The sequence below is a fragment of the Orbicella faveolata genome, unplaced genomic scaffold, assembly GCF_042242905.1.
Source record: "Orbicella faveolata isolate gen_17 unplaced genomic scaffold, um_ofav_v1 contig_46, whole genome shotgun sequence".
In the NCBI taxonomy this organism is placed as follows: Eukaryota; Metazoa; Cnidaria; class Anthozoa; order Scleractinia; family Merulinidae; genus Orbicella; species Orbicella faveolata.
In genome coordinates, this window is record NW_028301576.1 from 8,866,399 (window position 1) to 8,888,350 (window position 21,952).

The 21,952-nt window shown below is 37.9% G+C and overlaps 2 protein-coding genes across 2 annotated transcripts; both read right to left on the minus strand.

Annotated features, from left to right (window-relative positions):
• Positions 1–5,849: 5,849 nt before the first annotated feature.
• On the minus strand, positions 5,850–16,173 carry LOC110056413 (adipokinetic hormone/corazonin-related peptide receptor variant I-like). The gene is made up of 2 exons (XM_089276663.1): positions 15,975–16,173; positions 5,850–6,513 (listed from the first exon to the last, which is right to left on the minus strand). The coding sequence occupies exon 2, from the start codon at positions 6,510–6,512 to the stop codon at positions 5,850–5,852; it is 663 nt and encodes a 220-aa protein (XP_089132789.1). The 5' UTR covers position 6,513; positions 15,975–16,173.
• A 2,234-nt stretch (positions 16,174–18,407) lies between these two features.
• Positions 18,408–20,120, minus strand: LOC110056310 (somatostatin receptor type 1-like). The gene has a single exon (XM_020762769.2). It carries the CDS (start codon positions 20,060–20,062, stop codon positions 19,184–19,186), a length of 879 nt encoding a protein of 292 aa, XP_020618428.2. The 5' UTR covers positions 20,063–20,120; the 3' UTR covers positions 18,408–19,183.
• Between the last annotated feature and the right edge of the window lie 1,832 nt (positions 20,121–21,952).

Genomic DNA, 21,952 nt, shown 5'->3' on the forward strand with positions numbered 1-21,952 from the left:
TTTTCTCACCAGCCGTGCCAACACTAAGATAGTAACTGAACAATATATTGCTTTCTTTTTTTTTTTTTTTCGAACTTGATTCAGTGTCTACGCCACTACGAAGGAGTGTAAATGAGAAAAACAAACACAAACCGTATTAGCATGGAATCGTGCGAACTTCCCTCCTCAAGTCGAATACTTCGATTCAGCATTGAGAGGTGACCTAGAAGAAAACGGCAGCATTCAATCCTTCAACCAAAGTTAGCACAAACATTACTGCAACAGCTACAGCCTAGTCTACCGTGCTGTGTTAGTTGACTCAAGCGGTAACGTTGATCGAACTAACAAAACCGCGGCAACCGTATTCTTTAAATATTTCTTTATTAACGCTAACAGCGGGGGATTGTGGGTACAAAAAAAAAATGGGGAATTTTTTATGGTCATGAACGTTTGGCGTTTTCTTTGACCCTTTATAACGTATGTATCATTTTTTTTTGGTATACCTTGGTTACAGATAAAACTTGAACTTGGCAAATGAAAATTATTGGCGACGGGTGGTTGATGTTTTTGATCGCAGCATCTCTGTTGTCTAAGCGCCTTCAGGTGTTCTTTTCAGCTCAGCGGTACGCTTCCATTAGCACAACCTAAAAACCTATTGTATGGTCGCTTTGAATCAGGACAAGCACACACACACACACACACACAAAACCTTCTCGTAAATGCGCTATTTGAAAGAAGTGTAGAGTGCGTAAGCTCTTCAAATTTCGGCTAAAAGCAATCTTTTCTCCGCAATTAGATTTGCAGGTGTTGCGTTGGTATAAGTAGCAAGACATCTATTCCGGCGTCAAATCGACAAAATTCTCGTATCAGGAGTAGGTATTGTGATAAACTAATAAATTTACTATCACTCTGTTTACTTAAACGATGGCAAAATTTCCGCGATGGCGATGAATAATTTTCGTTTCTGTCCAACCGGCTAAGTCTCATCTCCCGCAGCCGGTCAAAACATTGTTGATCTATTTGTGATGCATTAGATCACAAAGCATCGGGGGCGCGAAATATATATTTTGGACATCAATCTTTATTAATGTGTCCTTAGGTTATCAGACAAACAAGAGACATCTAAGATGAAAAATTGCGACAATTAGTAGATCAGTCAGTCAGAGGTGATAAATTGTCTGTCTTTTTTTAGAGACCAATCAGGTTTGTAGAAAACAATCAGCCGACCAATCTGCATGATTTTTAAACTAATTGTCAACCATAACTTTAATCCAATTGTTTGTCATTGAAATTTACGTCGAACAATTTTAATTTGACTTTACGTACACAACCTAACTCAATCTCTTTCTTACATAATCGGTAAGGGGCAAAAGAAAAAGAATAAATAAAATATGATAAAGTAAAATAAATCGGTTACAACAACTTGTTACAATAGGTAAATCGCTACGGGTTTCGAATGAGATTCATTTATTTATTCTCCGTCACTGAGCGTTTGTTTGCATCACCGATCCAGTTGGTGACGTTTGTGAAACTCATTTATCGATCGTTATCTCACTTAACATGCATGTGCAATTCCAAACTATCGTAAAATTATATCGTTCTGGCTATCATCGGCGATCTACATTCCCAGCGATTTAATTAGTATCTGTGTCCCGAGGGTTAGAGTGGAAAGTGATTCAAGTCTGTACAATGTAGATAGTACGCACTGTGCTGTACTATTTAATAAGCTCAAAGAGAAAGGTCCCCCTAAAGCTTCTTAACTTTCGGGTTGTCCAAGTTATTACCTTTTGTTATTTTTGTTGTGGTGTTGATGGTGGTGGTGGTGGTGATAGTGGTTGTTGTTTTGCTTTTTAAAGGATCGACAATGGCTATTTTGGTTATTGTTCATGCATACAGCGTTTTTTTTTTCTTTTTTTGTTAAACAATATCCTTCGGAAATTTCTGGAAGGCCATTCCTTGGACAAAATCCCTCCCTTGCAAAGCAGCTCGCACAATGTGGTATAACTGCGAGAATTTCGGTCAGATTTTACGAACAATTTTGTTAGTATTTCCGACACAACTTTTATTGTGCACTTATATTAAAATCCCATGTTAGACGTCAATTAAACGGTTATTGAATGTTTACAAAATATCAAAATTATACGACCTGCTTCAATGATCAGTTTGTCTTGTTTGCCACAATGCAATGACTGTCACCTTTTCAATTTTGATGGAAGACTCGAGCGGTTCAGTTTGTCGAAACTAACTGGATGTCAGTTATTACTTCTACAACCGGTATGCAGTCAGACATGGACACAGAATTTCTTCAACAAATAAAATAAATCGTATTGAAATTTTCAAGCAGTTCATGCACTGAACCTTCTCATCGTTTGATCCAAACCGATCAGCGTGTCGTTTTTGTCGAGTTTAAGTGTCGAGTTTGTCCTATCTTTGATAAAATGAATGAACAGAACGATAGAAGGAAAACCCTTTTTAAGGTTACCGTATACCTTCAGGGGTGTCTCGCGTCCAAGCGATGTAGCGCGTCCGGTTTAAGCTGTAGATACCTAAGCCCCTATATCAAATTAAAGCTTATAGAGCTGGCTATCAAACCATACCAAAAATTTTGAAATAAAATGAATTGCCAATATTTTCATGGTCACCAAATGCAAGCGTCCTAATCACCTTTTGGAAGCTACAAGTCAAAGCGAATTTTGTTTTTCGCCAATTTATTTTTTTCCTCGGTTTCAGGACAAAAAGCGCTAAAAAAGCGTGTCTGCGTTTTTCCATATTCAATTGTAGTAAAAAGTTTCAGAACATTTTCGAAATAGGATTAAAAAAATGTGAAGTGATCGTACAAAAATCGCTCTCGGAGAAAAAATATGGCTACTGTCCAAATTTGAGGGCAAACAAACAAATTCCGTTTGAGTTGTAACTCTTTAAAGTGTCTGCTTCAAGTGAAAAAATTTATCCGAGAAAACAGCGCTAAGAAAAATATTTTACTTCGCAAACAAACTCCGCCCACAAACGCCTTCAACTGGGTTCTCAGATCACTGAGCCAATCAGCGCTTGGAAAATTTACTACCATTAACTCGCGGTGAAATTTACGCGTGAATCTGCAAAAAAAAACCTTGCGTTTCGCAATGCGCTCAAGGCGGAGAGATAATTTTTCTGCAGCTGGGTTTTTCTTGAAGCTGGTTTGGCAAAATGGGGAAGACGAAAAAGGATGCGAACGTTAGAGTAGCTGGGCGACGAGAACAAACAAAAGAAAGCGCGGCAGAGCAAATGTGCATGGATAATATTGCAATGAATCTCAATGAGTTGGACGATTCATCGGTATCGAACTCAACAAAAGAGTCACTGTAAACATCGCTGTTATCGCTGTCGAGTTCCCAAATTTTACACAACCTTTCTGTTCTCTTGACTCGATCTTTTTGCCCGCTTGATACGTCCGTAGCTTCATCCGCGAGGCCAACTTTCGCTTCTTCACTCATTGATGTATTTTTTATTCATTCTTCGCTCTTTCGAACTGGTAAACGGAGTTTTCCGTGGTCCATGTTTACTTATAACTTAATAGAATTACATCTAACACGAAAAATGCTTGGATTAACAATGCTGATTAACTGAGTAGCCAGCCAATTCGTGGTATCAATATCGGTAATATTCCTGCGAAAGTAGTCTCGGTTGATTGCATACACGTTATAGGGCTGTCAATCAAGAGGGAACTCTTACTTCCGGCCATAACGTAAAACATCCATTTCTCTGCCAATATTAGGTTTTTTTCAATTTTGTTTTCAGAAATTAGAGATTACTCTTCGACCATTAGTTTGAACCAAAAATCCAAATTTGAAGAAAATTGCCGATCTGAAGGTATACTGTAACCTTAAGTTCACGGCCTCTATAATAAGTGCCCGACTTTCATTTTAAACAGTGCACGTCACTTTAATCAGGACCAATCAAAAACAGTTGATTACAAAAATAAGCAAAAGGAAACTGCGCCGTTCCAAAGTTACATATTGATGCCATTAAAAAGTAGAGAAAAGAAAACGGTCGAGATGTTAGTGCAATTTAAAGATCCGCATAACGAATATATATTCAGATTCTAGTTTGGAAAAAAAAAAATGCCTTTGGTAGCAGAAGAACTGGGGCAGCCATCGCCGCATTATTCGAATGAAAAATTACTTATGAAAAGCTAGCATCAGAACGGACAGCTTACCTGCAATATAGGGTCCAGCTACTCAATGTTTACGTGGAGTTTAAGACAGATGCCGCTCCGAAAATTCGAGCAATAAGTGCAAAAATTATTTACTAAAAATCTACTCATAGCACGGTAACCTTTGGAATACTATTTAAAACAACTCACTTTAGTTCATCCCCGCGATTGAACTCTCAAGCATTCTCGAGAAAGTTAAAGCCAAACCTCGTAAGATTGCTTAAAGAGTGTTTTATTGTGTTCTTAACTAACGCGAAAAGTGTTTTAATTGGAATATGGATAACTTCAAGTTCAATTTTCTCTCGCGGGGTCAGCTTGAGAGCTCAAGTCTCGATAAGTTCGTCTTAACTGTATTCAAAATATTACCGTGCTATGACGTTTTTTTGGTAACTTAATTTTGCCATTATTGCTCGAGTGTTATGCGGAAATCATCTTGATTACGCTTCACAAAAGATACTGAAATCTCTTATCTGCAAGTGCTTTTATTTGTAAGGGTTGTTTGGTTCCAAAGCGTTGAGGCCCTTAAGCTAGGGCAAACTTAAAACTTAACCTTATCTGTTGTTTCAAATCTTTAGCGTAGGTGTGTTGGATTACTCACTTATTCTTCAGTTTGATAAATTCATTGTCTGTTTTCATGTCTGGTCTGTACATAAGCCATCCGGCGTACTTGTTTTGGTGCATCATCCACACGAAAACAATACGTAGGAGCCTAGTGCGTCTCCTCTTAGAATAAAAAAAACACACACAGAAGGCACAAAGGAAGAAAAGAAAATTAAGAAAAAGAAAAAGGGAAAGAGAGAGAGAGAAAAAAGGAAGGATCGTGGTATCCACTGCCTGAGAAAACATTCCCGCCCCCGAGCATTCGGTGGCAAATTGCCGATGCTGATATGATGAGGGTATCTCCGATTTTCGATACCACCTGTCGTTTATTTCTGATAAAATGTTAATTGAAAAGCAGACGATCGTCTCTGACCTATTTAAATGATAATTGATGAGATAAAATGAGATCTTTTGGGATCGAGGCATATAAAATGAGAGATCTTTTCTGCGGATAACATATGAAAATCTTTATGGCATATTGAAAGGTTCAAACTGATAACATTTACTATTCCTTTTGGGCCTACTCATCTGAAGTACATTTGATGCAATTCACAAAAAAGTGAGCCGAAGCTATTTTATCTGTGTACTAAAACTGTAACTATAGTTGTATTTGTATTCGGAAAATAAAGATCTTTTGGTTGTTGTTTTTGTAGTTGTCGAAACTACAAGTTCGTGAGTGGTTTATATTACAATAATGCGGACCACTTAGGGGACCAATCAGCTTCTCTTTTTCATCTTGAGCCTTTTACCATACAGTAAAAGTATACAAGTTTAAAGGACCGGCCTTTGTCAATATCTGTACAAATCTTACAGTTGAGGTGGGAAACTAGAATATCGGTTGAGTTATCCAATTGAGCATTTCCAACAGCACTAAGGTTAGTAATTAATTGCATCAAAATACAATTTTTGACCCTTCTAGTCGATTTTGAATTAACGCTTAATAAATGTACTTGATTGAAATCTTTTCAGTTTTAGTTAAAGATGATATATGTCTAGGTACAAGAAAGTATGAATAGAGTTGTTGTATAAAAAAATAAATATATTAAAACGGAAAACATATTTCCATGTCATGGCAAATTTAATTGTAAAAATCGCGAATTGGGATTTCGTTAGCTGATTCACTCCTTCTTTTACGAGATTTGATCTTTGTCCAAATAGACGTATACGCGACTATGATGGTGACGAGAGTAAGGAAAACGAATGCAAAGATCACGTGACTGTCATATGACGGTGGAATTACTGCTTTCCATTTGAGAGCCTTCGGAGTAGTAAGAGCTGCAGCCATGATCCATGCAAAGGACGCTGAAAACCAGTAGAATCTAGATCGTCTGGAAGTGCATCGGTGTTTAAGGGGAAAGAAGACAGAAAACGCCCTTTCCAAGGCTATCACTGCCAAGATCATCATCGAGGACAACGCAGCAAAAATGTCCACGCAGATGTACACCTGGTTCAAAATCATGTCCCTCCATTGATAATGTATAGACGACATGTAGAGAATGCCAACGAACATAGGGAATGCAATGCCTCCAATTATCAAGTCAGCGGTGGCAAGATTCATGAGAAGTATATTGTTGCGCTTGCGCAGTAACCTCTTCGTAGTAAAAATGAAAATTGCGAAGATGTTTGCGCAGAGTATTGCAATGACTGTAAGGATAAATACTGTGCACCACAGGATGATTTCATAATCTTTAGTACTAGACCTCCATTCTTGTTCTTCGTTCTTGGCGCTTGATATATTCATTCTGCAATCAAATGGGAAAAGATTGATAAGAGAGAGAAAGGAAAAGATGTTCATTTAATCACTTTTAAACCTGATGGTTGCATGTAATCTGGAAGGTAGCGTCGTTAAAAAGTGGCCGTAGCTCTCGCTGGTGATACCTAAAAGGTGAAACTCAAGAACCATGTAACTAATCTGGAATTCTGGTTATGTTCTTATGAAAAAAAAAAAAAAAAAAAAAAAATGCTGGAGACTGGGGCTTACCTGTTGATTGCGTGAGAAGATGGTGTTTTACTCAGATTTACAGCTCAATCAATTTCATCAGCGACTTGTCAATAATATCGTGAAATAACAGCAAATTGCTAATCTGTTATACACCAGACATTCCTATAATTCCACTAATCGAATGCATGTCCATGCATGTTGCGTAATAAGAATGCAATCTCTAAGGGAAACGCCATGAGAAAGAGGTTCTTTATAACTGTGAACCGAGGACCTGCTTGTGAATCATCCAGTGAACCAGCCTAGCCAATAAAAAAAAAAAGTTACAGCATTTTTAGCTATGGTTAATCATTCCGGATATTAAGTATCAATCAAAGTTAGTTAATAGTTATTAATATCCCATTGTATTAGTTTTAATATTAGTTTTGATGTTTTAGTTTTAATAACCCATTGTATTATTTTTATTCAGATTTTTTGCAGTACGATTTTTACCGACTTAACTAAGTGTAGATGTAGATGTATAATTATGTCCTCATTTCAATTTCCCTTGTGAATTCGTATTAGAGGCTACAATAAAGCGTTTCTTCCCCGAAGGGAGGAAAAAAGTTAGATATGAAACGAAACTCCTGCCCCATCGTAGTATTACAACACAAACTAAAATAGCTGGATCAGCTACATCGTATCGCGTTTTCTTGGTACCATTAAGATAGCGCGGTATGTAAAGGAGCCACGGCAAAATTTTTTTTTCATCTTGAAATTTTAAACTAATTTTTTTAAGTTCGTCATTTGTAATCTGTGTTAATCTTCTCCACCTTTAACATCTATGATCCTTTGTGGTTTATCGTTATCCCCTTGGGGTTTTATAAAAAACAATACTACCATTTTCAGGTTAATCTACGTGGCCAAAATAACTCGAAATGCCGTTACTGATCATGACTGAGCTCCTTAAAACGATACAATGCTGCTCGTTTCAGTTGCCCAAAAGCGGCTACCACCTCAAGGCAATCATCCCCAGAGTAACAGCCCTGCTTCTTTCGGAACTTTGCCGAACTGAAACTCGTCGATTGCTAACCATTAAAGAGACGAAATTAAATACTTTGTGCTACCATTGTCAGGATGGGTGCACCCATCCTGACTCAATCGGAACACATTCGAGGGGTATCGAATGGTCTTTGCAAGCATTTACGAGGATGCGAGCAGAGCGTTTATTTTTGCTAGCACGAGCAGTGATAAAATTTGTCGTGCGAGCAGCGAGCACTTTGTAAATTTTTTCGCTAGCCGGAATCTCTCTTTAATATTAAAAGGAATTTTTTTTGCGCCAAGTAATCTGGCTGACATCTCCAAAACAGGACAATAGGCGCGATCGCGGTTCAACCAGTCCCAGCACCTTGCAGCCAGTTATGCCTTGTTTGATGCCAAGTTACGTCACGTAGCTCACGTGAGTCACTGAGCTTCAGGTCCTTCAGTGGATAGACGCTCAAGGAGATCTAAAGCTTTTTAACCCAGCATTGTGAAAACACCACGAGAAGAAGCTTAAGCTACCAGACTTTGAAGTGTTTTGACATGAAAGGGTTTTTTGGTTATATAATTCTTAGGAAATGTAAATAACATGGCGTTTAGTCCAACAAGCATTTCCAGTTTCGGTTTCGATGAATTGCAAACTTATTTTAATTTCCCGCTGTCGTGATTGAATGAAATTAAAAGATCCAACGCAATGAAGCTTCTTTTGGAGGCTTCTAGGATCTAACCAATTGCAGCCAGATCTGACAAGCAGTCTTAACGTCGAATAGTAATAGTAGTATTCCTCATGTCTTCATGTCTCTAGATTAATTTTTACCTTTGCGGGTTCCTTGACCTTTGGCTAAGAATTCTTACGCGCGTCAGCAAAACGAAGCCGGCATGTTTCCAGAAGTATTCATAGCGGCACGGCGGAAAAACCGCTGCTCATGCGCAGTAGATTTCGGTTTGTCTTCCCGCCTTTCCATTTTCAAAATGGCGGACGACGAATCAAAAACGAACACGTCATTGTCATGGTTTTTGGCAACATCTTGCTCGTTCAAGGCAGTTACAAACAACTCGGCTACTTTGGGCAATGATCCGTGCTGATGTTTTGACTGTGATCGAGAGGATCGAAACGGTGTTGGCAGTTTTCTCAGGTGATAAAGACAGCTCTTCCGAAAGGAAACTTTCAGCTTTTTCAAATTCACCCGAGGTACCGTTTTTCCTTTTCTTAAGGTCGTGTCAAGTTCATTAAGGTTTTGAACCGGAATTTCTTGTAGCTTGTTTAATTTTACGGAACATATAAAATATGACTTTTTTTTCGTGCTGATGAAAATTTTTAAATGTTATTTGTTCATGGACTTTTGTATCGTTGCCTGAAGACAGAAAAGTGGAGGACGAATTCGTAAGTAGTGCACACTAATGCCTAATTTTGTTGTGTTTTTCGCTTGTGTGCTATTCATTCGTGCCTTGTTTTGCCGCTTCAGTGGATGCCATGTTTGCCATGAGCTGAAAACTTGTAGTAAGCTTATAGAGGTTTAATATGGCATTGTAGAAAGTTTTCTTGTATATGTAATACAGCTTGAAGGATAAAATAAATTGCTCTTTGTTTATGTTAGCCCGTGTTTGATATTATGGCTTATGCTACTTCGCACTTACTACGATTCTTGTTCCTTGGCTACGCAGCTTTCCCGGCAGTTGCGGGCTTCGTTATTGCAAACATTTCTCCATTGTGTTAACGAAAAAAGCAATCCGCCAAAAGGGGCTCTTGTTCCACTTTATACTGGGGGAACATTCGTTTAGGTGAAGGCTTGTAGTTACATCGAAATTCAGTCAGTGTAAAACGCAGACTGTGCACTGCAGACTGCAGAGTAAGGGGGAAATACATACTGCAGACATTATTATAACTGAATCGTGTTTTATCGAGTGCTAACCTTAAACAGGCTAACTGGAGAAAATATTCTGGCTAACCCTAGGGCGGATACAGAGAAGGGGTTTCGAGATACGAACTGCCAAAATGCGGTCCTCTCTAGGGGGACCGGTGGTCCTTGAATTGGAAATGGGATTTCTGTTATTGTGAGGCCAAGTTAGCATGTTATGTTTTATTTCTGTTTTTTTGATCTAGGGGGTTCGACCGAACCTGCCAAAGCCGCCTAGATTCTTCCCAGCTAACCCGAGTGACATTCAGTCTAACCCTAGAATTATTCAGGCTAAACTCTCACTTCTTTTAGCCTGAATAAGGTTGGTCTGTTTACTGTTAACACACAGTAACACTTAAAAAATCTACAGTCTGCATTTTAACACCTGGCCTGCAGTCAAAAGTCTGCGTCTTACACTGACCACATTGGAAAGCATGCCTTTTTGCAAAAAGCACTATTGTGAGAAAACACATGAAAACTGCACCATCCCTCCTCCCAGTAGTAAGTTTAAGTCTTGTTCCAAGCAAATACCGTATGCCATCTTTCCTAGATACTCTTAAGGAGAAGGTTCAGTAGCCTACACTGCAACAAAATTCTACTGTTTCATAGTGTTCCAGATAAATTCCATACCCTTGCAGACCCCGCCACCAAATTTTGTTTACTCCCTCCCCCAACTTCCAACCATCCTAAGGGGTCACCATCTTATTGTGGAGGGATGGTTTTTTGTATCCATGACCCTATGAGCTATGTCAGCTGGAGTCTTGTACTTCTGGTAGGTTGAAGGATAGGGACCAGACAAATTGTGATCACCTGGCTTTCCAGGTTGGGTGTTGGGCTGAGGGCTGATAACCCACTACTGTAGAAAATAAGACTAGCAGATAACAGAAGATATTCAAATCTCTATTAACATCAGTGAAGCAACAAAGGCTCATATCATAACAAATGCATTTGGAGCAAACCATCCTCTGAACACCCCACTGAAAATGCCAGTTCACCTTCATACTTTCCTTTTCAAAATTTTAGGTTTTGAATTCTTCCCCCCCCCCCCTCCCCCCCACTCCTCAGAATTTCCATTGACCTTCCTTGAGGTGGATATGGTTATCTTCTGGCACCACAATTCACTTTTTGGTAAATTATTCAGATCAGGCAATGATGTCAGCAAAATGTGTATCTGATTAAAATGCAACTTAGAGATTTGCAATTCCAAAAGAACTACATGTAAAAACTACTGTTAAGTTAACCTCTCCCATTCCCAAACAAAAAGACCAACCAAGCGTGACTAGAATTGTTTCATTAAAAACGCCCCCCAAATATAGAAAACTAAACTGAAATAAAAATAAAATCCAACACAAACACACAAGCAATGAGCATCATTAAAAAACTGGATCATTGGATAATGCAATTTGAGAGTTTTCATTGTTTTAGCTATCAGGGGTTATGAGCCATTATACCATGCTCTACAAATATGGAAAGCGTATGCATGATTTTTTGAGCATTTGTATTGTTATTTAAGTCTAGTTTTCTATATTTTGAGGGCCTTTTTAATAAAACAATTATTCCACTCATGCCTGTTGGATATGAGAAGATTAAAGCCAACTCTGCGCTACGTGCCTTGTTGGCTATTTATTATCTCATATCCAACACGTTCTCATGGAATAGTTGATAATTATTCACTCTCTAACGAGTGAATGATACGTGATCCAAACAATAACAAAATGGCCGGCGAAAACTTATGTTCCGCCAGTGTTTCTGAAACGGAAATCCTGAGAATACAAGAAGATACTGTACCAGAAAATACAAAAAAGTCTTCAAAGTTTCAAATTTTCAATTTTCATTTCAAGTGAAAATGAAAACTTTGATTGAACAATGAAATTGTTTTCCAAACAGACTTTTCATTTAGATTGCTGATTTGAACAGTGTTAAAAGACCATTTTGCCAGATTGTGATCAACGAGGATTTTATCGCAGGTTAACTAGACCTGTCATGATTCTGTAAAGAATTGTGCACATCTTCATGCCACTTGCATGTTTTCCACGCATGAATTGAGAAGTCAATTAAATTATCTTTTAATGGTTTCTTTTTCATCTGTTGTTGAGGTCGCTTTGTACATATACTAAAAACTTGTCAATCTCAGTAAATACAGGGTTCGTACCCTTTTTCAGAAACAAATTTCCAGGACTTTTCCAGGACTCAGATTGATTTTTCCAGGACTCTAAAATTCACATTAACCCGTTCACTCCCAAGATCTTAATGTTAATTCTCCTTACTGTCTGCCATACATTTCATATTTTTTTTCCTTGAGTTTAACAGATTTCCAGAACTTTCCAGGACCAGTAGCCCTTTTCCAGGACTTTCCAGTCCTGGAAAATGCCACAATAAAATTCCAGGACTTTCCAGGTTTTCCAGGACCCGTACGAACCCTGTAAATAACAGCCACTATTCACCTTGATTGCAAAGAATAAATTATTGTTAAATATCGCATAAACTTCCACACCAAAATATTATGATCTACAAATTTTTAAGAAGTCAAATCTCAACCAAGTTGTTTACCAAGCTATAATTTTTCTGTCTTCAAACATTTTTCTTTATTAATTACTGGGGAATCCTGAAACACTTGTTCCATGCATTTGGTTCCGTAATTATCCCTTTTATTATTCCTTAATCTTTTTATGAAAGGGACATATCATTTAGTATCCTCTCCAAGGAAGATGGCATTCATTTCATGCAGGAAAAAAACTTCTTCACGTTGATGTACATGGCCACGTCACACTGTCCCCAGCTAGAGAATCAAGTCATCGAAAGAGAGGAGGAGAGCTGTGAAAATCTGAGGTCTAACTGTGTAAAAAAAGAGGAAAAAATGTAAAATTAAATTAAGCTATACTTTGGCTTCATCCTTTGAATACTTATTACATTGCAAGAAGAAATGTCATTAACTTAGTATCTGCACTGTTCATACATTATACAATACTGCGTAGAGCATTGAAGACTATGCGACTTCTTTCAACCTATATTGTGAATACCTCAGTCATTTTGCTAGCTTTGTAACTGGGAAATTTAAATCATGTAGTACAACATAATCATGAAGTACAACAAAAGGATTGTTACTTCTTGAGGTTTCACTCAATAAAAAATAAACAAATAAAAACATTTCATTAACCTCATCATCATCAGACTAATTAAACCCAAAAAAGTCTGCCTTCAGGTCAAAAAATAATTTTACAAGATAACTTTTAAAAACTCTGTCAAAACAACGCAATTAGTCCATTCAATAACAACAAACCTTAGTGTACATCTGTCATATCAGATTCTTGCACCGCTGCAAGAACTTTTCAGTTGTAGACAACACAAGCCAGAGGATATATCCAAACGTAGAAAGAAATGTGTCACCTTGAATAGTATGCTGATATCCGGACTGGACATAAGTTGGCTACGCTTTTAAAACTTTCATTGTATGTAAGATTTATATCCTGAAATCTACAAAATTAAGCTCATTTGTAGTACAGTGTCAACGGTTTTCGTCACTTATTTATATGAAAATGGCAGAAAAAAACCTAACGGGTCTCTTCCCAGAGGCAAGTCAAGATATGACGGGTAATTCAAATGATAGCGAACAAAATCTTCAACTTTTCAAATGTAGACTCATGGAGCCAAAAAGTTTCCGAAGTCACACGAACTAGAAAATGTTGCCAATTGCAAAAATCAACCATTTACGGAAGGAAAGGAAGGAAAAATTGGCTTACCTTTCAACATAGCTTTCCATTATGCTGTGTTCATTGTGTTAAGTCATCTGTACTCCAATATCTGCAGCAGAAGAGTATTGTAAATAAGCTAAGCAGGTGCTTCCGCTTGGCACAAAATGAACACGACACCAACGGACAAAATAAATCACAACACAAAGAACAACACTCAAAGAAAGAAACAAAACCAGGATAACATTTGCAACATACTTACTTTTGCTTAATCCGCATTCTCTGCGACAAGTAGAAGTTCTAACTGGGTAAAAATCCGCAATATTTCTTGTTGTTCTATGCTCCCGCTTGCAAAATATTCAGACATTTTCGAAACTCGTTTGCAGCCGCAAATTGTCAGCGGCGAGCGCTTGAGCATGCTCCAAGACAACGGATTTTTCAGCCAATCAGCGGTTTTTCCGCCGTGCCATTCATAGTTATAGCGCGTGCATGTTTCTCCAGTTTTTCCCAGTTTTGCCATTAACGAAAATCCGAGCATGCGAGCTGTCGCAAGAGTTTTGCGAGCACGAGCAAGCGATCCCTCATCTAATTTTTGCGAGCAATTCGAGCAAAGGCTAGATTTTGTGAGCACTTTTAAATCGAATGGGACCGTTCGATACTCCTCATTGGTATGATATTAGAATTGCCAGGACTCATTGAAAGCATATGATGAACTCTTACTGAATGGTTTAATGAAAACAATTAGATATCTACAGTAAATAGCATGTGATAGAGCGGTTTTCAATGGGGTGTCGTAAAACCAAAACCAAACCAGTTACTTACTAATTGACTTAGCTAATCTCAAACCGTAGTAAAACCAAAACCAAAACCAAATTGCCGGATTACTTTCGACACTCAATTGGAAACGCTCTAATAAATAAATCAAATTAAACAACTCTCGATATATGTGCCAAAAGGCAATAGGAACAATCTGCTTTCACTAGATTGCAATAAGTCACGTGGGGTAAATTTGACCGGTTCACCTGATTGATAAGGACATCTCAGAGTTATTTCTTTCTTGTGTGTTGTCGTTTTATGACCGTGGTATACGCGTAGTAAACCCTCAAATCTCGCTATTTGCTTTCACATAACTCTACTAGCCTTGATATATGCAAAAATGATCGAGGCTTATTATCTTAATCCTAATTTCGTATCGCTTTAATCAGTCTTGTTACCTCTTTCCATGTAGTTTTGAGTGGGGTGTGAGGTGGTGGGCATTTGGTTCCGATGAGGTATTTTATCATATTTTGTTTTACGCGTCAGGTCCGAGTGATAAAATTTTGTTTTGGATTCACGCCAGTAGTTGTCAAAGTTTGCATAACTCGCTTTGTCCATTTTCTCCGCCCTTCTGTTTGCAGGGTGTTATTCCCTGGTACATTTCCAACTCCCTAGTGTTTCATTGATTGCTGTAAATGCTTCGAATGATAGTCCAAAAAAAGGCAGACAGTCAGACAACGGCCAACTAAAGTTATGATCACAAAGTATAAGATCACATAGTGCGACTTCCGCTGCTAAAGGCAAATACGCCCATTTAAATAACGTGTGAAAATGTGCACTTCAGATATCAAGTTTTAATAACCCACTACCAGCTGTGTTATAAAAGTCACGCAATTTCTTGTATCCAGTTCCAAGCAAACAAAAGTGAAATACTCCTTAAAAGATAAATCTAATTTGCTATCAGAGATCCAGTATCGTAATATTACTTAGTGGATAGTATTTTTCTAATGTTTTTTGTTTAATTTCAACACATTGTTGTAATTAAATTAAACATTGTAATCAAAACATTGTTGTAATTAAATTTGACAAGAGAAATGAGATCATGGTCTCTTGAATTTGATTGAAGAAAGTATCGCCTGCGTCGTCTGTTTTCGCTTTAAGCTTTGTTTGCTGCCATCTTTGAAGAGCTGCTCTGAAGTTATGATCTACTGAAGTGGGCTGCGAATATTGTTCTGTAAGGATTGCCATACAACCTTTAAAGTTGATCCGTCTGTCTAAGCTGAATTGTTGACTTTAATCTAGGCTGGCATGCAGACTATTGAAGCTTTTAAGTTGAACGTATTTCCCAATCCATCAGTCATATTAAAAACTTGGTTAATTTGTTTGGATCACAAAGGAGCGTCTACACTTGAAACTAAATCACCTGATACAGAAATTTAAAGCCTGGATTTGTTTACTATTTCACCGTAATCAAATGCAAACTAAAATCATAATCGAAATACGTGTCTTAATTGTAAACAAACAACTGGGAAGTTGTACGAACGATACTTGTTTTCAGAAGAGATGAAAAGGAAGAAGAGAGGGGTATTAAGATGGCTTAGTACGCTGGGTGGCACGCTCCTATTTCATAACTCCTTGGCCTCCTTCAGAAGCACTCTCCAGATAACTCTGTCGCACACAGGTGGCTCGATCGAGATTGTCTCGGTCTGCTTTATTTTCAAGTGAAATGGCTAATGTCAGTCAGCAAGTCACTGGTATTCTCACGTCTCTTGTGCGAAATACGTATTCAATTATGCATCTATTAGTCAAACCAACAAACCTAGCGTGATCATAAACTAATCCGAAACGGGCACCGCGGGTAGGCCATCAGCTTGTGTCCATTTCAACAAATCACTCCTTACCTTGTTTTAATGAAAACACGTTCTCGACTGCAGTCTTGCAACTGAAAACCAGCCCAACTGCTAAAACGAAATTTAGGTCCTTTTTCAACTGAGAAAACTGAACAGTCGTTATAGATTATTCTCCCATGACAACTCTGATCCACTGCGAAGACAAGCAAAGAGGTTGACCTGCAGCAACTTGAAACACTAAACCAGCAGGGACTCTCATATTCGCAATTTACAAATAAGCCGCTTTAATGAACATATTTACATTCAGATATGGATGAATTCATAATGTCAGCTTTTGAACTATCTATATTTACATTGCGTTAGGCGTTAATTTGAGAGTGTTTGTCGCTTGTCACATACAGATACGATTAGTAGAATCTTTCACCCAGAAGTTTCTTTCAGCTGTTTTTGACATTAGTCAGTAAATGTTACTTGGGACCCTTGCACCCAGTTTTCTATCGCTGTTGATTCAGACGTTTCATGTCGGCTGAATTCAATTCAGGCCTAAGTAGACGTTTTCTGTGCCTCGAAGACTATAATGACACTAAATTTGCGTTTTGTACACACAATGGCACCTTGTTCAATTGACGCAAAATGTGGCTAATCCTGGAAAATGTACCTTAGAAAGAAACTATAGACAGCCCTTTCTACTTCTAATCGGCAAGAATTTTCATTTGTATGCATAAATTGCAAAATGTGTTCAAATTTTTAATGTCACGTGACATAGAGAACAAAAAAAGAGTTTCGCAAAAATAGTCTTTTAACGATCATCATCACAATAATACAGATAAGGATCATTTTCATGTTATTTAATTACAAGAGATACTCTCAAGATAAAATCCATTAATGTCATATTTCTTTGTCTTTGGTGATGAAGCGACTATCTGTCTCGGCTGGTTGTCTGTTGTACCATAGTTAATAGAGGGGACTGGTTATAAAGCCCGGCAATCATCAAAGGACCAGACAAAGATGTCAAGATTTATGTTCGAAGGTCCACGACTGTGCACAATCTTTTGTTTTACGCTCATACACTATGCTTGAATTACGTAACCAAAACGTTTCTGTTGGTTAGTTCCTCAGTACGGAGTAAACAACTATTGTTTTTTGTACGTGGTCAAGGCCAAAAAACCCAACAAAAACATACAACAAAGAACTTTATTGGGTTTCATAACCATTTCCCTCTATTAACTATGGTTGTACAGTGTGGCCAACTTGCAAATCAAAATTTCAGTGTAGGGCTTGTTGCGAAAATGGCATTGTTAATTAGATTCGAGATCATGGTCGCAGCTATATCCCATATTAATTAGCAAACAGATGCTAGCACGGTGAATACAAAAAAGAAAAAGGCGACCGATCCGGTACAAACAATTGAGTTTGTAATGAAGATTTTTAAGCATTGTTTCTAGACTGAGCAGATCTTTTCGCATCCGATAAGTGTTCGTTTTGTACATGCTATTGTGCATGTATTTTCTGCAGTGCAGTTTTTGTCTGTCCAAAATTTCCTTATCGCGACTTCGACGTTACGCTCATTCACAATCACGTGTTTTGCATGTGACGTTGACCAATCCGTAAACATTTGGATCTAATTTTGATGATATCTTTGACATCAGCAAACTCATTCGACAGGTAATCAGTTGAAGAGTCATTGATTATTACCGATGATCCATAATTAATCGATGAATAATCGATAGGCCATTATCAGTCTTGATAACATTGATTAGACAACGATATAATCTCGTGACGGCGCAAACCACAACAAATCTAAATGAAGAACAACTTCTTCAAGGTACATTTTTAATTCTTCTTTAATTTACCTATTGTTAACGTGGGGAACTATCCACGTAAAGATTTATCACAAAAAAAAGGCAGTAATAATAAAGAAAAAAAGCCGGAAAATTGTAATTGATGTACAATATAATAAAAATATATAAATAAAATTGTCATTAATTTCCCATTGACTATTCATTGATGTCATTGCTTATTGCTATTACATTTCTACTTTTGGCTGATCAGATGTTTTACAGATCCTACGTATACCAGAGGCATTTTCGTTTGCGGTCCCTTGTCACATTTGTACTGGTTCCAAAAGTATCACTCAATAGTTATCAAACTGACGTGGCATGCATAGCATCTAAACTTGTTTATTTTAGTGGTAGCCAAGTGTCAATCATGACGTCACTCATTCCTATACGACGTCACGACACAAATGTTTCGCAATCTTGATTCCGCCATCTTGGATTTCAACTGCAACCGGATTATTAACGTAACCACTTATTCCGTCTAATTGAAAAACACTTACTGCTATCCGTGAAACTGTTGACTACTGATCGTGTAACTCTACGCGCACGTCCCCCTGTGAATTAGTTCCAATTAAGGAATGCTCATGATTTTCGCGTTATTAGCGCGCACACATGAGTGCATGCGCATATAAAACGTAAAAGATTTCCCTCAAGCTAAGCTCGACAACTAAATAAATGCTCGCTTTCTTTTAAACGAGCACAGTGACCCCAACTTTTTAATGCATGAATTCAAACTACCCAAGGTTATTTACAATATATCTGAATTTGAAGAAAAGTTAATTTAAGATTCTACTTAAAAATATTTTGATTTTAATGCTGTAAAGAACTCGTCTTTAGGTAGTGCTGGATATGTGCGCAAGAGTTCTTAAGTCTGCAGTATAATCGTAATTCCTATTTAACTGGCATGGTTTAAAAAGTAAGTTCAGGGTCTATTTTGTTTAACTTCTCTAATAAACTAATCCAGTAAGTGCTTTTCTTAGAATTTCTACTGCCAGTTGCAAAATAAATCTATCGTGACAGGCTACTGGTTCACCAAAAGCAATAACAACAACAACAACAACAAAGTAAACAAAAAATAAATAAATTAAAAAAAAATTATGAAAAAAAGGAAAAAAACCTACAAAAACAACAGCAAAACAGAAATAAAAAGAAAAAAAGGCTAAAAAACGAAAAAGAAGATTTATACATGTAAAAAGGCTTGTCGTGAGACCTAATACCGTAGATACAGACCTCTACTGATTATAAACTTCTGTTTGTACCCATGGCCAGTACTGTTTTGAGCAAACTGGAAGACACGGCATATAACTAAGACACAACTGGGCACCAATCACCGCATCAACCCTAACCGAGATTTATCAGGTTTTTTTTGTTTGTTTGTTTTGTTTTGTTTTGTTTTTTTTCAAAATGAAAACTCCAAAACCTTTAGCGACATCCTAATTTCCTAACGATTCTGAATACTGTTTTTCTAAAATCGGGAACCAAAAAAGAGTAAATCATAGGATTAACACAGGAGTTCCCATAATGTAAGAATTTTGCAAAATACGCCACCTCATTGGGCATGTTCCTACAAGGTTCACAGAAAAATGTCACTATGTTTATGATTTGGAACGGCATCCACGTGAACACAAACACTACAGTCACTGTAAACAACATCACAGCAAGCCGTCTATCTTGTTCTGTTGAGCGCTTGTTACTGCCCCTCCTGGCAAAGCGGAACTTCATTCTGAACCATATCACCACGTATGAGATGCAAATGATTGATAGTGCAATGGCAAAGAAAACCAACAAAAAGTAGAAGAAAAACTGCAATGAAAGGAGCTGCTCTTCAAAAAGAAGTCGTAGGCAAGATACTAGAATAGATAGCAGCCATATTAAGCCGAGAAGCACGTAGTACACCGTGTTCCTGAAGTGACGGTGAATATGAGGCAAGCAAACCGAGAACGCTCGCTCTAGGGCGATAACAGTCAGTGTGAATATTGAAGCACATCCAACGAAAACATCAACTACTTTATAAATCTTGTAACTGTATTGCTGCCAGACGCTGTCACCGTTATACCAGGCGACAATCAAATGGTAAAGATACATGGGAATGGCAAATATTCCAACCATCATATCTGCTATTGCTAAGTTTATCAGGAAGTAGTTAGCACGCGTGCGTAGTAGCTTTTTGTTAGTGGAGAAAACGATGAGCGCGAGGACATTCCCAATGAGGATGACGAAATCAACGGCTCCAGATGCGACGCTCCAAATCAAAAACTGTGCTTGTTGGTTGCCATTTTGTTGAGAGGAAGAGCTATTCATTCTAATTGCGTCGTTTTGGAGAAGACCTGTGGTGCAAAATATACACTCTAAATTTACAGTTAAGGCTATTAACCATAATGCTCCAGGAATCTTTGTTGAAAATTTGTGGAAGGGACAATGAATGGTGAAGAAAAGCTAGCCACCCAGACGTCTGAGTTGAGGAAATATTAAGAACGCTAGCGACTTCCTGTAGGCTACAGTCACTGCCTTCGACATAAATTTCGTCAATCAGGAGGCTGAGGGGGCAAAGGGGTAAAAGTGGAAAGTAAATTGGCTGTTCCTAACCTCGAACCGATCCTGGCCTACTTCCATACTGAACTGAGAAACACATTAGGAAAAGTCATTGTATCGATACCCTCCAATCACCCACCCCCAATCTTTTTGCAACCTCTAATGTCCTCGCTTTGCCACCACTTTCCCCTGCCAACTTGGATATATCCGTCCTACTATAGCCTGAAGGGATGTTTTTAGACGATCCTAGTCTTCCTATAGGCCCTTTGATTTACGATGCTCGCCTGGTTAGGTTTAATTTGTAAACATTTTCAAAATACGTAAGTCTAATATTTGCAATCTAAGGGGAACAAAAATATCGAAGTTCTAGAATCCGGTAGACTAGAGTTATTGTTTACGCGTATCGGATGTATTCAGGAATGTTCATGCAATGCACAACGTAAAGCATGTAAATTTAAATATTTCATCTGTTAATCACTGCAGAATAACTGAAAATTTTCCAAACGGTCTTCAAGTAACAGATCAGTTAATGCAATTGCAGGCTGTGAGTACGTTAATTATTGTACTTGGCTGAGATGAAACTTCTTGTTTTGCAATTCAACCCGTTCCAAGAACCCGCCAACAATGACAATTTACCTGGTACCGTACATTATCCAGTCAATCGGTCTTGACTTAGCAAAATGTTTTGATAAGTTTTACTAAGATGTAACGAGACTAAGAAAAACAAAGTGAAAGAACCGTGACGTTAAAAACTGTTATCAAAGAGATCGCGAGAACCAACAACAGTCACAACAGGCTTTCATTGCGCTACGTGTGGCACGATTCACACGCATCTTGTTTGGTTCTTGTAGATTCATGCATTGCACGACGTTGGTGTTACTCGTCAGTTCTGCTCACTAAACTATAACAAGCAATGATGATGAATCACGATTTGCTGATGTAACAATTTACGTGTACATGTACATCGTGTGAATGAGCACTACAAATAATCTCGTCGCATATGGTACTTAAGTGATGATTGCCTTTCACTTTCAATAATAACGTCGAACTTACCTTTAATTCAATAGCTAAGCACCTGTCGATTCAATGTTTCATTATTTCGAAGAGGTACAAGGTTGCAGGTCCTAAGAAAGATCTGTGAAATGTTCAGGTCCCTGTTAATATTTTGGTACTGATCGCTCTCATTTGCTAAACAATAACCACCTGAGAAGTCTTTTAATGAACAATAGGCCAGCATGGATTCTCGTATTGAACAGTGTATAATAGACTAATCTATTTATAACATTTGCCCCAGTGATTTCCTATTGACAGCGCTTTTTCTCTGTACATTTTTAGCATAGCACACAGGGTGATTTGGATGATCAAGCAACGTACACTTTTACATTATATTTTACATTATATTTATCAACCTTTCCTTTTACTTTCAGACCAGCCTTCGGGCGCACGCAGAAAGTAACACGCTACCGTGAGTAAAATTCTGGACTTGCCTCCGCTTTACTGCTGTTCCAGGGCGTAACCAATCGATGAAATCGATAAACGATGACAATCAGTGGCAATCGATGGCAATCGATGCCAATTAATCGATTGATATTGAAAAACGATTAGCAATCGATCGTCCAGGTTGGCGTGATCGATTGTCAGCAATTGTCATCAATTTTC

Coding starts and splice junctions, on each gene's coding strand:
- LOC110056413 (XM_089276663.1), bottom strand. CDS start 6,512: ATGAATATATCAAGCGCCAAGAACGAAGAACAAGAATGGAGGTCTAGT.
- LOC110056310 (XM_020762769.2), bottom strand. CDS start 20,062: ATGAATAGCTCTTCCTCTCAACAAAATGGCAACCAACAAGCACAGTTT.